This window comes from Stegodyphus dumicola, chromosome 3 (genome assembly GCF_044657685.1).
Source record: "Stegodyphus dumicola isolate Sdum_Otavi_A_Nest chromosome 3, ASM4465768v1".
Lineage (NCBI taxonomy): Eukaryota > Metazoa > Arthropoda > Arachnida > Araneae > Eresidae > Stegodyphus > Stegodyphus dumicola.
Window position 1 is genome coordinate 171258642 of NC_140770.1, and position 18535 is coordinate 171277176.

At 36.0% G+C, this 18535-nt stretch overlaps 2 protein-coding genes across 2 annotated transcripts; one reads left to right on the forward strand and one right to left on the reverse strand.

Annotated features, from left to right (window-relative positions):
• The first annotated feature begins 785 nt into the window (after positions 1 to 785).
• Positions 786 to 1525, forward strand: LOC146998200 (uncharacterized). Its single transcript, XM_085812383.1, has 3 exons — positions 786 to 873; positions 972 to 1116; positions 1212 to 1525. The coding sequence occupies exons 1-3, from the start codon at positions 847 to 849 to the stop codon at positions 1523 to 1525; spliced, it is 486 nt and encodes a 161-aa protein (XP_085668509.1). The 5' UTR covers positions 786 to 846.
• A 15032-nt stretch (positions 1526 to 16557) lies between these two features.
• On the reverse strand, positions 16558 to 18530 carry LOC146998201 (uncharacterized). Its single transcript, XM_085813614.1, has 4 exons — positions 17514 to 18530; positions 17347 to 17434; positions 16951 to 17242; positions 16558 to 16847 (listed from the first exon to the last, which is right to left on the reverse strand). The coding sequence occupies exons 3-4, from the start codon at positions 17096 to 17098 to the stop codon at positions 16558 to 16560; spliced, it is 438 nt and encodes a 145-aa protein (XP_085669740.1). The 5' UTR covers positions 17099 to 17242; positions 17347 to 17434; positions 17514 to 18530.
• Positions 18531 to 18535: the final 5 nt, after the last annotated feature.

The window sequence follows — 18535 nt, forward strand, 5'->3', positions numbered from 1 at the left end:
TAAGGATGATGTCGTTAGGATTAGTGTTAAGGTAAGTTTTAAAATTTTAAGAATAATTTCAGATCTTTATTAAGAAAGTAGCACAACTAGAGTGCAAAATGCATTAAAAAAATACTTTTTTTTTTTACCTGAAATTTTTCTACCAGTACAATTATAACTAGAAATAAAAGGAAATGACACCATGTATTATAGTGAGAAGAAGGGGAGTAAATGTTTATTTAGGCAAATTCATGCTACTTACTTTTTAACAGTAGTAATAAGCGGCCGTACTCGGGTGACGTCACAGGGGGCGTGACCTCCGCCATTTTGGATTTCCCCGGAAGTGACGACACCGGCGCCATCTTGGATCACGTGACAACCGGAAGTGACGTAGATAGATGGGATGACGTAATCGTGTTGAGTTTCGTTTTTATGGTGTGGCAACGATCTTTTCAAAGTTTTTATTTTTGTGGCAACGACACTATTTTTTTATGTTTATGGTAACGATCGCTTAACACGTGTTTTTGAATGACATCATCCGTTTCTTGTTTGAGCACGTTTTTACAAAATGGCGTCAGGAGGATGACATCACCCGTAACCTGTTGGAGCTTGTTATTTTACAAAATGGCGTCTGCCGTATCACACTTTTGTGTGCCTCCGCTTTAGGTGTAGGGATACTTTTCTGTGGACCAATCAGATTCTTTGAAATATGACCTCACTGTCTCTTAACCAACCATCGTTCAGATGAAATAAAGAGTTCCTACCCGATATAAGGTTATCCCGAACAACGTTCCGTATTTCTTTCCTGCTGTCGACCTGAGTGTACGTACCTGCTTTTGCTTCGACAATCCTTCTTCACTGCTTCGAATGGATCAGGCACGAAACAACAAAAAAGTAAGTAACTTATTGAAAATTTACTGTTTTTAGAAGTTTAATCTTTAAAAATAGTTGAATTTGCAATATGTGCTTAATTTGGCTTTACTTTTTTTCAGATGGAAAACCTATTGGAGAAAGAACCTATGCCTTTGAACGATAAAGTGATGAACCATGAAGACCGCACCCTAGATGTTCCCAGAGAATCAACTAGCTCTTGTGCCAAAAGAAAAGCAGAAGAAACAACCCATTTCGAGAAAAAAAGTACGTATTTGCGAAACGTAGTTTATATGTCAAAGTTGATATTGTATGTGACCCCATTTTTAATGTATTATATACTGACTGAATTTTTTTTTCAGCGCAAAGGACTCTTCCCCGAAGAGGCTATTCCAGAGGAGCTCACTCACATGGGAAACAATGTCTTTGTGGGACCCAGCATTTACAAGGGAAAGTGACTGTGCACATCCGAGAGTATGCCAAATATGGTAAAGCTTACTATCCGACAAGACGAGGAGTGAACTTTGAGCCGTGGTGTTTGAATGTTCTCGCAACCAACATGACAGTGGAGGAACAAGACCTGCTGACACTAAATCTGGAATTTCCCAAGAATTTTGTGATCACGTATAAAGATTCTCACTTCACTCTGAAACATCTTTCTGCTCAAGGAGATTGAAAACGTAGCCTCAGCATTACAACTACGCAATGGGAAGAACTGATGACCCAATTTAGCCGTATCAGTGACATTGTCACCAACCTCGTTTATCAAAACATGAACTTTTGTGAAGCCTACGAAAGCATATCCGACGAACCTGTTAAGGAGGAAAATCTGCCCCAGTCCTTCGACATTTCTATGGGAAGAGCACGCCTCGAAACCATTCTAAAGATGTCGCTTGAAGAGCTTCTTAACCAACAAGGAGATTTAAAACATCCCAAGCTCATAGACTGTGAAGAACTCGCTGTTCATAAAACAGAAACGGTGAATTCTCTTGCTGTGAGTTTCAATGCTGTTGACATCGCCAGACAATTTTACGGAAATATTTGGGGTGAAGAACCCTATTTAATGTTAGTGAAACCTGCTCACTACATTACCAAGGACTTTTTGAAATCGGTATCTTTTTGTCCGACAAACTTAGAACAATATGGTGCCTTTGGTACTGAGTATTATGAATATATGTAAAATAGTTATGATGTTCAATAAAATGTAATTTTCCTTTACAAAGATCTCATGTCTCATTCTCAGACACTCTTTAAATGAAAGAGCAAAGACAAAAAAAAAAAAAAAAAAAAAAAAAAAAAAAAAAAAAAAAAGGTATAGTATTTAATTTGTTACATAAATTTTTTAAAACGTATTTAGTAAGAATCTATGGATTTTGTTTAGAGAATATAAATGTTGTTGTTCTTAAAAATGTTTCATTACTGTTTCAACCTTTGAGATGTTATGTAGTATTCATTTTCTCTCTTGTACATGTGTTAGACCTATTTTCTAAAATCTTTATATAGGCAACTTATTAGAAACTCTGGCATTATTTTCCTGTTCTAGTTAAACATATATAAATGAATATCAGTGTACGCTTAGATCATAACAACTGTTGCAATGAACACAGCTCTGTCTCAGACTTGGGATCCACAGGTCCCCGCAAGTTTCGGGGGTGTTGCTGCTTTGCATCGTGCTTTAAAAGGTCGCGTAAAAACAAAAGACATCCAGAAATGGTTGCAAACCAAGGATTCTTATACTTTGCACAAGCCTTTGAGGCCCACGTTTCCCAGGAACAGAGTCATCGTAGGAGGCTTAAACGAGCAATTTCAATCTGATTTAGTGGATATGCAATCCCTGGCCTCTTTTAATGACGGATACAAATATTTGCTGACCTGTATAGATATCCTTTCCAAATACGCTTGGGCTATTCCTCTCAAAGATAAAACATCTACGTCTATCCAATCTGCTTTCGAAAAGATATTTTCGGAACGTACGTCCGAATCATTACAAACAGATGCAGGGAAAGAGTTTACCAATAAACACGTTCAAAATTTTTTGAAAAAGACAAATGTTCACTTTTTCACGACACATAATGCAACCAAAGCTTCTGTCGTAGAACGATTTAATCGAACTCTGAAAACGAAAATGTGGAAATACTTTACCGAAATGAATACACGAAGGTATATTGATGTGATTGATAAATTGATATCCAGTTATAACCATACATGGCATCGTAGGATTAAGACAGAACCTGTATCGGTTACATTACAAAATCAAGAAAGAATTTGGAAAACATTGTACGGACAGCAACCAGCACAAGTGCCTGTTTCAGATTTAAAGATTGGAGATACGGTACGCATCAGCCGAGAAAAACTGGTCTTTGAGAAAGGATACGAACAAAACTGGACAAGAGAAATTTTTACAATCTATAAAATTATTCGACGGATTCCAGTTGTCTACAAACTCAAAGATCTAGTAGGAGAAGTTATACAAGGAACCTTTTACAAACAAGAACTTCAAAAGGTTTCGGACTCTGGTTATTATCCCGTTGAAAAAGTTTTAAAAAAGAGGAAACGTCGCGGGAAAGTGGAATATTTTGTAAAATTTCAGGGGTACCCCGAAAGCTTCAATGCTTGGGTAGATGATGTTAGAAGGATATAAAAGGCCTGTACATTCTGCTTATCTGTCATTTGAACGAAACATGTCTTTCTTTATCACACTGATCAGTGACAGCTCCATGCGCTTTTTTCCAGACAACAAAATATCACAATTTACCACTCAGCTTCCTACTCCGATGGATTTAAATAGTCAGTGGGAGTTGTCTCTTGTGGACTTTATTTACCCTCACACATGGTATAACGTCCGAAAAGACAATAATTTATTTGGATTTGATTTGGGTGATGGAAAATTGGAAGGACGAAGAGTGCCTCCAGGATGTTATGAAACGATACCAGATTTATTAAAAGCCATGAAAATACCTTCCCATAAAAATAAGATTGAATTCAGTTATCATCCTGTCACGATAAAAGTGACCATTAAGACCGACGAAAACTGCAAAGTCATTCTTCACGAAGGATTAGCTGAGCTTCTAGAGTTCGAGCCGGGTGTTTACAAAGGATTGGAGCCAAGTCCTTTTGTAGCCGATCCCAAAGTAACTTTTCCTGTCATGTATGTGTATTGCGATCTCGTACAGCCTCAAATTGTGGGAGACGTACAAGCTCCGTTTTTAAAAATTGTCACCGTGGAAGGAAATGACGGAGACATCACAAATGCTCATTACCCCCGGCCCATTTACTTGCCAGTTATCCGTCAACATTTTCAGACTATACATATTGACATAAGACTTCACTCTGGAGATTTAGTACCATTCGAAAGAGGCAAAGTATTTCTTGTGTTGCATTTTCGTCTGAGACAAATTCTATAAAAGAAGCCTTCATTTGCAAATTGATTTCATTTGGATTGTGTATGCAAAATTAGAAGCATCAAATATGCGGGTGCCTTATACGTGTTGCACGAAAAAATTTGAAGATTATTATTTAGCTCAAACTGGAAATGGATTACCTTACTATCAAGGAACCATTTTACAGAAAGGTTATGGTATTGGTGGATTTTTTGCAAAGCTGTTTTGTAGTGCTATGCTTTTTTGATGAGTGGAGCCAAAACAGTTGGAAAAGAAGCTTTGCGGACTGGAACACAAATTGCAAACGATGTATTGTCGGGAGAAAATTTCAAAGTCTCCCTCAAAACCAGATCTAAAGAAGCTGGCAAAAAATTAGCGAGGAAAGCAGTTTAAAAAAGCAGACGAGATGATTGGTCACGGAAGGTTTAAAAGGAAGCGCAAAAACCCCAAACACTTCATTTCGTCTAAGGCCAGGAAGGTGCAACGACGTGATATTTTTGACTCGTAATGGCTTTTCTGTTAAAAGATTCTCCGGAATGCGCAAAATCCGAATTGGATTTATTTTCGTTACCTCCCACACAAACAGTTATAGAGAAAGGTCAGTGGGTTGAATTTCATCCATTAGCCAATGTATCGGAAGGAAGTCCTGTCGAGTTCAATGTTTCAGGAAGCGGAGACGACTACCTAGACTTATCACAGACACAACTCTACGTCAAAGTGAAAACTTTAAAAAATGATGGCAAGCCAATCACGGCTGAAAGTAAAGTGGGACCTGTCAATCTCTTTTTACATTCTATGTTTTCTCAAGTGGATATTAGCTTAAATGAAAGACTCGTTTCCACCAGTAATAACACGTATCCTTACAGAGCCATGATAGAAAAATTATTGAATCATGGTTTTGATACGAAAACGTCTCAACTGTCATCAGGATTGTTTTTAAAAGATACAGCAGGACGTCTGAACGTTTTTGATATTCAAGACACTCAGCCGAATGAAGGATTCAACCAACGAGCAGAATTGTTTAAACTGAGTGCTTCGGTCGATATGATTGGCCGATTGCACTTGGATATGTATCATCAGGAAAGACTTTTGCTGAATATGGTGGATATAAAAATTAAACTCATACGCTGCAAACCTGAATTTTGTTTATTGGGCGAAGGTGAATTTAAAGTTTTACTCGAACAAGCTTCATTGTTTGTACGCAAAGTGAGAGTCAGTCCAGGTGTTGTGCTAGGACATGCCAAAAGCCTAGAAAAATCAACAGCCAAATATCCCATTAATAGAATGCTCTGCAAAGCCTATTCCATTCCAACGGGAAATATGAGTTTTATTCAAGACAATATTTTCATAGGTCAAATGCCTAATCGTACTGTGGTGGCATGTGTCGATAATGATGCCTTTAACGGAAACTATAAAAAGTCTCCTTTTTAATTCAAGCATTATAATATGAACTTTATCGGCGTTTATGTGGACGAGCAACCGGTACCTCATAATCCTCTTCAGCCTAATTTTGACAAAAATCATTTCATACGAGCTTATCAGAATTTATTTATGAATGCAGACGACAGAGGACTTTACCTTTCAAGATCAGAATTTTCAAAAGGATATTCCTTACTTCGCTTCGACCTGTCACCTGACCTTTGTGATGGCTCTCATTTAAATCTGGTTCGACACAGCAACTTAAGATTAGAAATAAAATTTGGGACTCCCTTACAACAAACTGTATCGTTATTAGTGTATGCTGAATTTGAAAATTTGATAGAAATCAATAAAGCTCGAAATATTCTGTACGATTTTGGAAACTGATGAATTCATCACAGATTCATCAAATCTTATCTCGAGATCCTATTTCTTTGAGATATTATGCGGGTGTTTTCTCTTGTGATAAAATACCTGCGATTCAAAGTTTTCCCTGTGCACTGGTGCTCAATACGGATAAACATGATGAAAAAGGAACTCATTGGCTAGCTGTCTACATTGCAGACAAACAGACTCTGGAATTTTTTGACTCTTATGGACTCCCGCCTGAAGTATATGGAAAAGATATCACATCCTTTGTCAAGAAATATCGTCATGTTTGCTGGAACAAGATTTCGCTTCAGAGTTTAAGTTCTAATGTATGTGGACATTATTGTATTTATTTTATTATTAAACGCTGTCAAGGACTATGTATGGAACTCATTGTATCACCCTTAGATGGGAAGAATCATGATTTCCAAATATTTCAATTTGTCAAAAAAAGATATGGTGTAAACATGATTTTTAAAAAATAAAGTTGTTTTAATTTGTAAAAATGTCTCTCGTGTTTCTTGTTTCTACACTTATTTAAACAAAATGAATAAATGTCTTATGCAAAAGGATTTTAGGTAAAGTATAAAAGTCAGTGTTTTCTTAACATGCTGTCATTTCCAAAAATGGAACTGGCCAAGTTCGTACATCCTTCTACTTGTCTTCTGAGCGGACCTACCGGTTCGGGTAAAACGGTTTTTGTGAAGAAATTGATAGATCATAAAATGTTTCATCCCATGCCAACCAATATTATTTATTGCTACGGAAGTTATCAACCTCTTTTTAATTCCATGAAAAACGTAAATTTTGAAGAAGGATTGCCATCTAACCTGCAGACTCTTCAAAATGCTTTAATTATCATAGACGATTTAATGTCTGAATTAGCAAGTGATACTCGCTTAAGCAAACTTTTTACAAAAGGAAGTCATCACCGAAACCTTTCAGTCGTTTTTATAACACAAAATCTTTTCCACCAAGGCAAGGAGATGAGAAATATTCATTTAAATTCCCATTATCTTGTCCTATACAAAAATCCTAGAGATAAAAGTCAAGTTATGCATTTAGCTAGACAAATGTTCCCCGGAAAAGTAAAGGCCTTTCAAGAAATTTTTCAGGATGCTACTTCAACTCCATTTAGCTACTTGTTGATTGATTTACGACCTGAAACAAGTGAAACGCTTCGCCTTCGTACAGGCATCTTTCCTGGTGATAAATACTATGTCTACCAGCCCCGATAGTTCATTTCAGTTTGAGACGTCGAATAGCTCATAGACCTGTTATATACTAGACGGAGTATCGCCATTCAAAACCGGGTGAAAAAGCGGCACAGGAATGAGCTGCAGGACTTTGGGCATGAAATGGAACTGAACCCAGACTTTGGCGTACTATCGCCATGGCTGGCGATTTTTTCCTCTCTTTTCTCTTAGTTCGAAATGCGAACTTGGAAAGATGTCATTTCGCAGAAGCTGCCGTTGAATTTGCAGAAGAGGTTAGATCGATAAACACCAGCCAAAATTATTAATTTCCCTAAAATTGGACACTTTGTTTTAAAATTTAACTTTATTTTAAATTTTAATTTTTAAAATTTAAATAATTTTCATGCTGTAGAATAATATTTTGTAATATGTTCCTCGGCGTCTACAAAATTTAAAATAAAATAAAAAAAAACTGGAGAGAACAAACTAAATAATAAACTAATAACTAAATAATAAATAATAAACTAAATAATAAATAATAAACTAATAACAAACTAAAAAATAAATAAGTAAAATAAATAAATAAAAAAGAAGATTTTTTAGTACTTAGGACAGAATAATAATAAAAAATAAAAAAAATAGATAACATAAGAAAAATGAGTGAAAACAGAAAATAGTACAAAAAGGAAATTTAATGTTAATACGGTGTATTACAGAGAACTACGGAGTAGGCGAATCAAAGTGAGAAAGATATTAGATTAATTGAACTAAAAATGAATGTCAGTATAGCAGATATAAGTTAAAAGGAAGAGAGAGTGGTAAATAATGAAATTATGAAACTGAAAAGTGGTAAATTAATACTCCCTTTTACTAACAAATATATATATATATATATATATATATATATTATGCACGTTGCACAATGTAGTCGCACTTATTTTAAATAATTTTAGAAGGTAAAATTTAAATAATGTTCATTATTTTTAAAAAGAAACTTAAAACTATTAAAGTTTTGAAATTTAACTGCTATATAATTTCTATTTTCTTAATACTTAACAAATTCTTAATATTGGAATAAATGCCAGAAACATGATATAAGAAAGAAAATACGTGATTGAAAGTAAACATATTTGTTATATTTGGATGCAAGAAAAGGGGATAAAATAAAGTCATTCATGTCCCCCCCCCAAAAAAAAAACATAATTTTATGCAGTTCTTACACAGTGTTACATCAACATTACCAAGTATTAAATACATACATTACTACTTCGCACATGTCCGCATAAGCAAACGCATACAAAGAATATATAAACAAACGCATTCAAAGCAGTCTGTTGGCGAATGTAAAATGTCGCCAAAGCAGAATACTAGACTAATTAAAATTATATGGTATTACTAAAATTTTAACATTTTTTTCGGAACACAGTTATTAGAAGCATACATATATATTAAGATACTTTTATTTAAATGTTATTTCATGTATGCATATATTATATAAAATTAGAAAATCTATTTTTTGTTAGAAAACGGCAAGTAGAGTGGATAAAAAAACCTCTACATTTTATATAATTACGTTTTAAAACATTAGAAAAAGCTCAGCTGTGAAATCTTACTCCTCCACCTTTCACGTATCTGGAATTTCATCTATATGCGGAGCACGAAAGTATCATTTTTGAAGTCCGAAACAATGCGCGTACACGCAAAGCATTTGCTTCTCACAAATTATCCATAGAACTGTAATGGGAAGGAAGATCCGCGGGAAATACGATCTGGGAAATGTTCCAAATGTCACGTGGTTCGCATTCCTGTTCCCCTTCAGGGTTGCCGTTTCTCTCTCTAGTACATTACAGCTCTATGGAATAGCTAACATGTCTTCTCCCATCGTGATCGATTTCGAAGGTTTTCAGTGGATGCCTCATTGTTACATTGTTAAAGAATTAGCTTTTTACACCGTGCATGAAGGATATCACAGTTGCTGGTCATTTTTACCTCCTCAGCCTTGGAAAACATTATCACGATCTCAGCAAAAGTGTTTTGCTTGGGTCACAAGAAATCGTTATCATGTGAATTGGAGTGAGGGTGTTTTACATTATACTCATCTTCGTATTATTTTGCAATATTTGTCATCTATTTATTCTGTCATATACGTGAAAGGATTAGAAAAGAAATTATTTTTAGAAAATTTATTATGTAGAGACATCATAAATCTAGACTGTCCTAAGATAGAGAATTTAAAAAAGAAAAGTACTTTAACATGTTCGATTCATGCAAAAGGATTTAATTGCTGTGCTTTAACCAAAGCGGCTGCATTTGCTACCTATATAAAAGAAAGTGTGCAAGAAAAAGAGCTCATTTGTCATCAGAATGTCTCATCTGAAGGATGTGGATTATCTAAAACTATCAGGAAAAAGTCGAATAAAAGCAGCTGTACTGAAAAAGTGTCCGAATCATGTCATCAAATCAGTTTGTGAGTGTATTTTAAATCTTCTAAAAGGAAACGTACCCATCACCAAACGCGTCAAAAATCGACTCGCCCCTTTTAAAAGAACTTTAAGAAAACTAGCGGACAAAAAAGTACCTCTTTTTAAGAAAAGACGTCTTTTGGTTAAAAAAGGTGACGGTTTTCTATCTTTCCTGATTCATGCAGCAGTCAGTGTCTTATCCTCTCTTGTCAATGGAACACAGTAAGAAATTTGCCTTGGTACCGCTGGATCGTATGCACCAGTTTGAAGATGAACATTTGAGTGATTTAGATACCCAAATTCAAAACATCTTAAAAAGAAAATGGACGATGAAGAAAAATCCAAATTGTGCATCCAGGTTCTGCAAAAGTATGTTACGTTTCCTCATGTGAATGCGTCTGAAAAACAACCGTCTGAACAATTTTCTGAGGCAGATGTAGAAAAGGAAATTTTGCAGACTGTTCCTGTGAAACAGAAAAGAACGGCACAGAAAATAATGGATTTCCTAAAAGAACATCAGATTTCCTGGACACACAATAAAGAACTGATTCTGGACGGTCATGTGTTTTCTGGGTCCAACATTGTTCAACTGATAAACTTTCTGTTGAGAAATAGAACTGAAAGACCTACTGCCTTTGAACAGTTTAAAAATGTACTGAATGTGAATAACTTTCCTCAAGACTTTGTGAAAAACAAACATTTAATGAATGTAAAAATGATGTATGCTAGACCTAAAAGAAAATTCTCTTCGAAACTATGGCTCAAATTGTAATGAAATGTTCATAATAAAAGTTAATTTCTGATTATTTGTGTTATGTTTTTCTTTGATGAAGTTAATATATAAAGTCATTTTTTTCTGATTAAACTAATATATACATAATCATAACCATTATTTTCTAAAAAAAAATAAATAAAATAAACTTACCTTTCATGGCATCTTTTCCAAAGGAAAAAAGAAAAAACACCACTATTTTATCATTCAAACTTCTATTTTATTTTACGTTCATTTACAGATACTGGATGTATCATAATGTATATTTTACATGCAAACATTTGTGATGACTTCGTGGTTTAATAAGGCACCATTTAGCAAGACGAAACAAACATTTATTAAATATATAATTCAAAGCATAATATAATAGTTACTCAGAGCAGTACGTCGCTCCTACCGCATAGTACAATCTATATTACCTTCCTCTTCCGAGGCTAACATGCAACTCTTAATAAATACATTAACCCTTCTCGGAGAAGAGCTACCTGCGCCAAGCATGCTCTGTTGATCGCCAAACAGTCGCCAGATATCACACCCCCGTCGTAAGATTGTTGTTGATATTATTTACAAATCAATCAGCAATCTGGAAACTAAAATCTAGCAACTGCTTGCGATCAACGGGGAAAAAAAAAAAAAAAAAAAAAAAAAAAAAAAAAAAAACTACATATACTTTTATACATTCTATCCTAATTTTCAAATCTCAATTACTATAGACATTTGCAATATAATACCTCCAATTGCACCTCAGTTTACTACATAAACATATATAAACATAAATAACACATTTTTATATATAAGCATAGATAACTCATTTTTAACTTCACTTGTTCCGAACTTTATTATTATTGTAACAATTTATCAATTCTTAATTCAAAGAAACCAAGTTGATATTTTCTTTTACAAACATGTTAAAATATATAAAAAATATACCCTAGTATTATTCCAATGATGACAGTAAAATTATTAAGTTTCTTATATATATATAAAATTATATTCTTAACATTCTTTTTAATTAATGATGCTGCAGCATGATTTAAATCCTTGGGAGACAATATCTAAATTTACCACTTACCTCGAATACTTGTTATCCAATAATTTCTCTATCTATTTCAAATTACATAAACATCTTATTTGCACAAAATTGTAAAATGATTATGAAAAGCAAAGAAAAACTATCTAATTATTAACTATACAAAATGTTCGTGAAGATGAACAGTAAATTAATGTTCAAAGTTCACAAGTGGGAAGTCTGGATAATGCATCCGCGTTTGACAGTTTTTTTCCAGGGCAATGTTCTATTTCGAGATTATATTTCTGCAAAGCTATGGCCCATCGTTGTAATTTGGACGATTGCGGAGCATTTCTCACTATAAAGGCTAGAGGATTATGATCAGTCACAATTTTCACTGATGAACCGAATATCCAAGGTTCAAACTTTTTCAATGCCCATACTATAGCGTAAGCTTCACGCTCTATAGTCGGCCAGCTCTGTTGAGGTTTCGATAATTTCTTGCTCGCGTAGCAGATGGGAAATTGCTTCTCTTCCCTTTGCTGTGATAAACATGCACCTATTCCGATTTGGGATGCATCAGAATGAATGACAAACGGATCCTGCAGTGTTGGGGTGATCAATTCCGTTGACATCGCTAATCGTTCCTTCAATTGTTGAAATGTTGACTCATGAATTTCTTTCCATTCGAGTATTTCCGGTTGTTTATTTTTCGTGAGTTCTGTGAGTGGGTAGGCGATCTCTGCATACCCTGGGATATAATCGCGATAATAATTACATAATCCTAACAGACTTTTAAGATCTCTTTTCGTTTTCGGCGTTTCCAGCTTCTTGATTGCCTCTATTTTCTCGGGATCTGGTTGATGTTTTCCTGATCCAATAATGTGTCCTAAATATTTAATTTGAGGTTTTGCAAACGAACATTTCTTCGAATTGATATTAAATCCAAGTGACTCTAATTTGGTGAAAACTTTATCCAGATGTTGGAGATGAGTGTCGAAATCCGTGGAAAATATAGCTATGTCGTCAATATAGGCTCTTGAAAATTGTTGAAATTCTTTCAGCGCGTTATTCATTACTCTCTGAAAAGTTGCTGCTGCGTTCCTTAATCCAAAGGGTAGCACTTTTGACCTCGATGAGTTTTGAACGATGTGTACTCTTTACTTTGTTCCTCCATGGGAATTGCCCAATATCCTTTCAGTAAATCTAAAGTTGTTATGACGTTGGCTCTTCCTATACTGTACATTAAATCAATAGCGTTTTGCATAGGAAAGTCATCTGGCTTCGTTACTGCATTCAAAGCTCGATAATCTAAGCACAATCTGATATCTCCATTTTTTTTTTGCTTACACAAACTACTGGATGAGCTATTTCTGCATTACTTTCTTCTATTAGTCCCGATTTCAATAATTCTTCTACTTCTTCATCGACCTTGGGTTTCAATGCTTCAGGAATCCTATAAATGTAAGGTTTCTTCCTCTCCATATTGGGTATTAATCTAATTTTATGAGCTTCAACTTTAGCTATTTTCAGCTTTCCGGTGAATAGTGCTCGGTGTTTGTTGATAAGAGCTATCAATTTTCTTCTCTGCTGCGGATTCAAATTTTCTAAATTCAGATTTGCATCTATTTTAAAATCTTCCAGGGGGGTCGAGAGATCTTTTCCTGGTAAAGTTATAATTTCTCCAAATTCTTCTTCATTTTCAAATATCACTCCAACTGCATTGACACTAGCTTGGAATTTTCTAATTTTATTTGCATGAACATGTTTGATCTTTCCATCAGGTAGTTTTACTTTATAGGAATGAGGTGGGCAATGATTCACGATTTCTCCTGGACCAGTCCATCGTGCATAGAGTTTGTTATTTGAATCTGGTATGAGTAAATAAACTTGTTCTCCGATTTTGAAATTTTTTGGTATTGATCTCCGATTAAAGTACTCAGCATATTTTTGTTGTTTATCACTTGCAATTAAATTGGCTTGTTCGGCTGCTTGTTCTAACCTTATTTTTAAAAGCTGTAAGTAATCCACTGCCGATTCACTTAGATTAGGTGGTATAGGTATTTCTCCTGACCATGAAGACTTCAGTACTGCTAAAGGACCTCTTGGTTGTCTTCCATACATCAGCTGAAATGGTGAGACACCCGTGGTGCAGTTTGGTACTTCTCTGTATGCAAAGGGCAGGTATTGGATGTGCTTATCCCAATTCGATCAGGATCAGTCCTGATGACATGATGTAACATTTGCTTGAAGGACTTGTTCCATCTTTCTACTAATCCATTTGAAGCACTGTAAGCAGGTGTAGAGAACCTAGTCTTTTCTGGAATTCTTTAGTTAATTTTGAAACAAAGTTACTTGCGTTGTCACTAGCTATTGTATTAGGGATTCCTGTTCTCATGAAAATCTCCAAAAGCGCGTCGCAAGTGGCTTTTGATGTCAAACTTCTCAGTGGAATGGCTTCTGGCCATCGGGAATGTTGATCTACCAGACATAACACATATTTATGTTTCCTAGCAGAGGGAGCTTCAATAGGTCCAATAACGTCGATGTTAACTGTTTCGAAAGGTAATCCTGGCCTTCTGACCGGTGTGACGGGAATCTTGTCAGATCGCTTTTCTGGACTTTTCAACTGACAATCTTTGCACGTTTTACAAAAGGTTTCAACATCTTGTGCTAATCCAGGCCAATAAAATGAATATCGTATTCGCTCCTTTGTTTTTCTTATTCCAAGATGTGCACCGAAAATGGAACTATGTGCTAACTCCAACACTTGCGCTCTTCTACTAAGCGGAAGCACTAACTGAAAAACAGTCTGTCCTAATATTTTTTCTTGGCGATGTAAAAGATGATCAATAAATAAATAATTTCCTTTTTTTTCTATTGCTAGCTTCCATGCTTCTCTCAGCGAGGGACAGTTAACTTGCTCTTCGCGTAGGCGTTCAGCAGACGATAAGTCTGAGTTTACATAAACACTCGCCTTCTCCCCTTCCTCCTCTTCGTTTTTCTCCTCAATAAGCATTAGCAGGGGGGGGGAATCGACGCTGTCGTTTGACTGTGCATTGTCGAATAAAGTTTGTAAGTTTTGGCTTCCGTAATTATTTCTTTCTGCGTTTGGTTCTTCTGCCGCAGGATTAATTAACAGTTCGTATATTTCTGGAGTTATTAGGCAAGGCACATTTATAGCTTATCAGTCACTGCAATTAATGTATCCACAAAATTAAATATATTGCTTCCATGATCTTTATGGTAAATAGGTACACGGCAAACTTTTGCTTCAATTGGTTGTCCGAAAGCAGGTGTTAGCAATATTTTACCTCCTTCTTTCTGCTCTAAATTTGGAATGAGCGATGAATGTACGATCGTTATCTGCGTTCCAGAGTCTACGATAGCTTCGATTTTCTCAGAGTTAATAAAAATATCTACTTTTTGCAGTGGTTGAACGATGCGTTCTGCGAATTCAGATCGTAGATGGGATGAGTCTACTTTAGCTACGATGGCTTCTTCTTTTGATGTTCTGTTTGAACTTTTTTGAGTTTTGGAATCATCCTTTCCCTTCTTATTTACTGCAGTTTCGTTCTTTCTTCTTTTGTCTGGGCAATCTCTTGCGATGTGTTGATAATTTCCACAAATATAACATTCTTTTCTTCTCGCGTGAGATCTTTCGTGTTTTGGATATTCTTTACTCATGGGTGGCGGAATATATTTGTCTTGTGCACATGTTGTATCCAGGAATCTCGGTGATCGCTCAATTCCATTTCGAACTTCGTCGAAAGATTTTCCTTTGGCCGTGAAATAAATATCACATTCTGTAGCTAATTCTTGAGGCTTCAGCCATTTATTTCCTTGGCGTATTGCGACGTGTGCAGCTGTTTCTTCATCTAAAGCTTGGAATAATTTATCCGAAATAATTAACTCCTTGAGTGTTTCGAAATCCTTTACTTCTCTTGACTTGCAGTAATAGTCCCATGTAGCTGTTAATCTTGAAGCGAACTGGATATGCGTTTCGCCGGAATAACGTTTAGTTTTCCTGAAGTTTTCTAAACAGGTTTGAGGAGTAGGTTGATATTCCTTCAGAACAAGAGTTTTCACTTTTTCGTAATTTTGCAGATCTTCCTCCTTTATATAAACAAGAACATTTGAAGCTTTTTCTCCAATTAATTTCAATAATATTTCTGATTTGTATTCTTCAGGAACCTTCTTGTGCTTAAATGCTCTTTCGATAGAATCGAAAAATATATTCCATTCTTCTGCTCTCTTCGGTACTTGTATAGTCAGTGTTTCTACTCTTTTGATCAGCTTGTCCAGGGAAATTTCGGTTTCTCGTTCTGTGTTTTGGATTAAAGGTGTTGGACGTCTACTTCCTTCATTTTGAGTTGCTCGAATCTTCGCTAGTTCTATTTCGTGTTCTCTTTCTGTTCTTATTCTTTCTTCTTCCATTTGCATTCTTTCCATTTCTTCTTTTCTTTTTCTATTCTCCACTGTAGTAATCAGAATTTCTTTCACGAAATCAGCATCTTCGATGTATTCCTTGCTATTCTGGGGTGTGTTTCAGTTCTACCAGCTTCAAATCTAGGGATGCTTCTTCGCCAATTTCCAATAGAACTGTTACTAAATCCTCTTTCTTTGCGTTTTTGAACATTTTCTTCTATTTTCCTTTAGAATCAAGCCTTTCAAACTCTCGACTAAATAATTCTCACGTTTCTACTCCCTTTTGCAAATGAACACTTCTTTCGTTAGTTAGGCTTAACTTTACGCCTCTTCCGTTTTCAACGCTCTAAGCTTCTAACCTCTTTGGTTATTCTCGTAAGAGAGCGTGTTGTGATGACTTCGTGGTTTAATAAGGCACCATTTAGCAAGACGAAACAAACATTTATTAAATATATAATTCAAAGCATAATATAATAGTTACTCAGAGCAGTACGTCGCTCACAATCTACTACCTTCCTCTTCCGAGGCTAACATGCAACTCTTAATAAATACATTAACCGTTCTCGGAGAAGAGCTACCTGCGCCAAGCATGCTCTGTTGATCGCCAAACAGTCGCCAGATATCACAACATTTTTTTGTACAAGCCATTATAATATCGTTCATAGTCTTTCTTTTAAAATCCAAATGGTAAGGTGCTCAAGTCTTTCTGTATCACTCGTTTGTCGAGCACAATTTTGTATAGTCTTGTTAATGGTTTATTGATGACCTTTCTTCTTTTTGGTTCACGGGTGATTTTGGAGGGGTTGTGCAGAGCTATGACATCCTTTTGGTCCAGACTACATACCAGACTTTTGATGGCTTCAAAGTTCAGTAAATGGGAATTGCGAAAGTTCAGCGAAAATCCTCTGACTTTGCAGCAGGTTTTCCCAGTGGTCGTCTGGTACGCATAGTTTTTCGGACCTCCTGAAAAACAATAAATAAAACATGGTGAGAAAAAGACATGACAGAAAAACTTTCAAGATTTTTGGTACATGTTAAATAAAGAAATTTTTTTAAAGGTCCTTACCAGAGATAAAGGTTTTGATGACATCACCCTCCAGTTCATCCGTAAATTCACCCAGGAAGTTGCCCAAGGGGGGATCATTGCGGCCATTCGAGGCATAGATGATGGAGTCTGTGTCGTGGTACAGGACATCTCTACCCAACTTCTCCATTTCACTATACAGCTTGAGACGAGCCCAAGCTGTTGTGAACGTCGCTAGGAAAATGTTGGTAGAGGCATCCTGCGGCACAAACTCCTTCGCAGATTCCTAGGAAATGGCAGCCACCTCAGGCGTGGGAAGAAAGACATCTTTGATCTAAAAAATAGAAGAGTCATGAGGTAACAGTTCAAAATAGTCATAAGTTAACAGTTTGAAACACATTGAGTTTACAGATGAATAAAATCGGTAAGGAAACTTACTTTTTTAGTAGAATCCGCCAACATCTTATTGAAGTCTGGCACCGTGTGGACATAGGTCAGTTGGGCTTTGTTCACGTTCATACCCCATCTGAGTTAAAAAAAGCTATCATAAATCACAACGAATTAAAAATATTTATAAAAATTAAGTACAAAAGAAATCATCTTACCTGCCCCAGAAACTGTTCAGGGCCAACTTGGCGACTTGTCGACGCCCAGGGTTTTTCGATATTTTTTCGGCCTCCAACTTGACGTCCTCTCTTTCTTCATACTGGCGAATGTACTTCAGTCTGGCTTCTTCCGTCACACACACCGAAGGCCATCTGCCACTTTCCTGCTTGATCTTCAGAAACAGATCAATGTAGGACGAAACAGAGAAGCAAACGATGCCTGGAAATGGTACACTTCGTAAATCTAGAAAATAAAAAATAAAGGTCAGTTATAAAAAAATTTTAAAAGTAACCTCTGAAACTAAATAAAGATTAAAATAATCTTTGAGTACTTACATGTGTGATGCGGTAGCCTTTCTTTTTCGCCAGTTTGACTTCCTCCGTTACCCACGTTCCGATAAGAGCTCGCTCGTCGTCTGTGTGGGTACACGGAGTCTGCAGTTTAAGAAGAGCGCAAGTCCGACACAGGGGGAACATCAGCTTCTTCCGGCACCGATAGGGCAGTACCGGAAGATACAGATTCCGTGGAGGAATCACTCGGCATTGGATAATTCCGAAATAATCTTCCACATCTCTAAAGCTTTAAGTGATGATTGTTGGATGTCCCACAGGGTAGACGCAATACTTGTTCACCTGTGAATGAAAACAAAAAAGTCAGAAAAAACACATCATAAAAATATACAGAAAATTTAGAAAAGTAAACATTTTTGAAATAATAAAAAGTACGAACCTATGGATAGAGGGATGTGAAATCCACATATTTTGCGTCTCCCTCGTGGAACAATTTGAGGGCATTGGTCCTTCCTCCAAAAAACGACTCGCGAGGATTGAGTCGATCTCCCAGATGGTGTTGATCCTGGAAAGCTTGGAGATCTGGATTTTCCTCCTTCTCTTTTTGAAATTCATGCTCCCACATTTCGATGACGTGGAAACCCTGGGTGCGAAGCTTTCTTGTCGTCTCTTCTGTCTTTTCTCTTAACGTTGCCATGGAAACTCCTTTTAAAGGGTGGATGGCATCACCG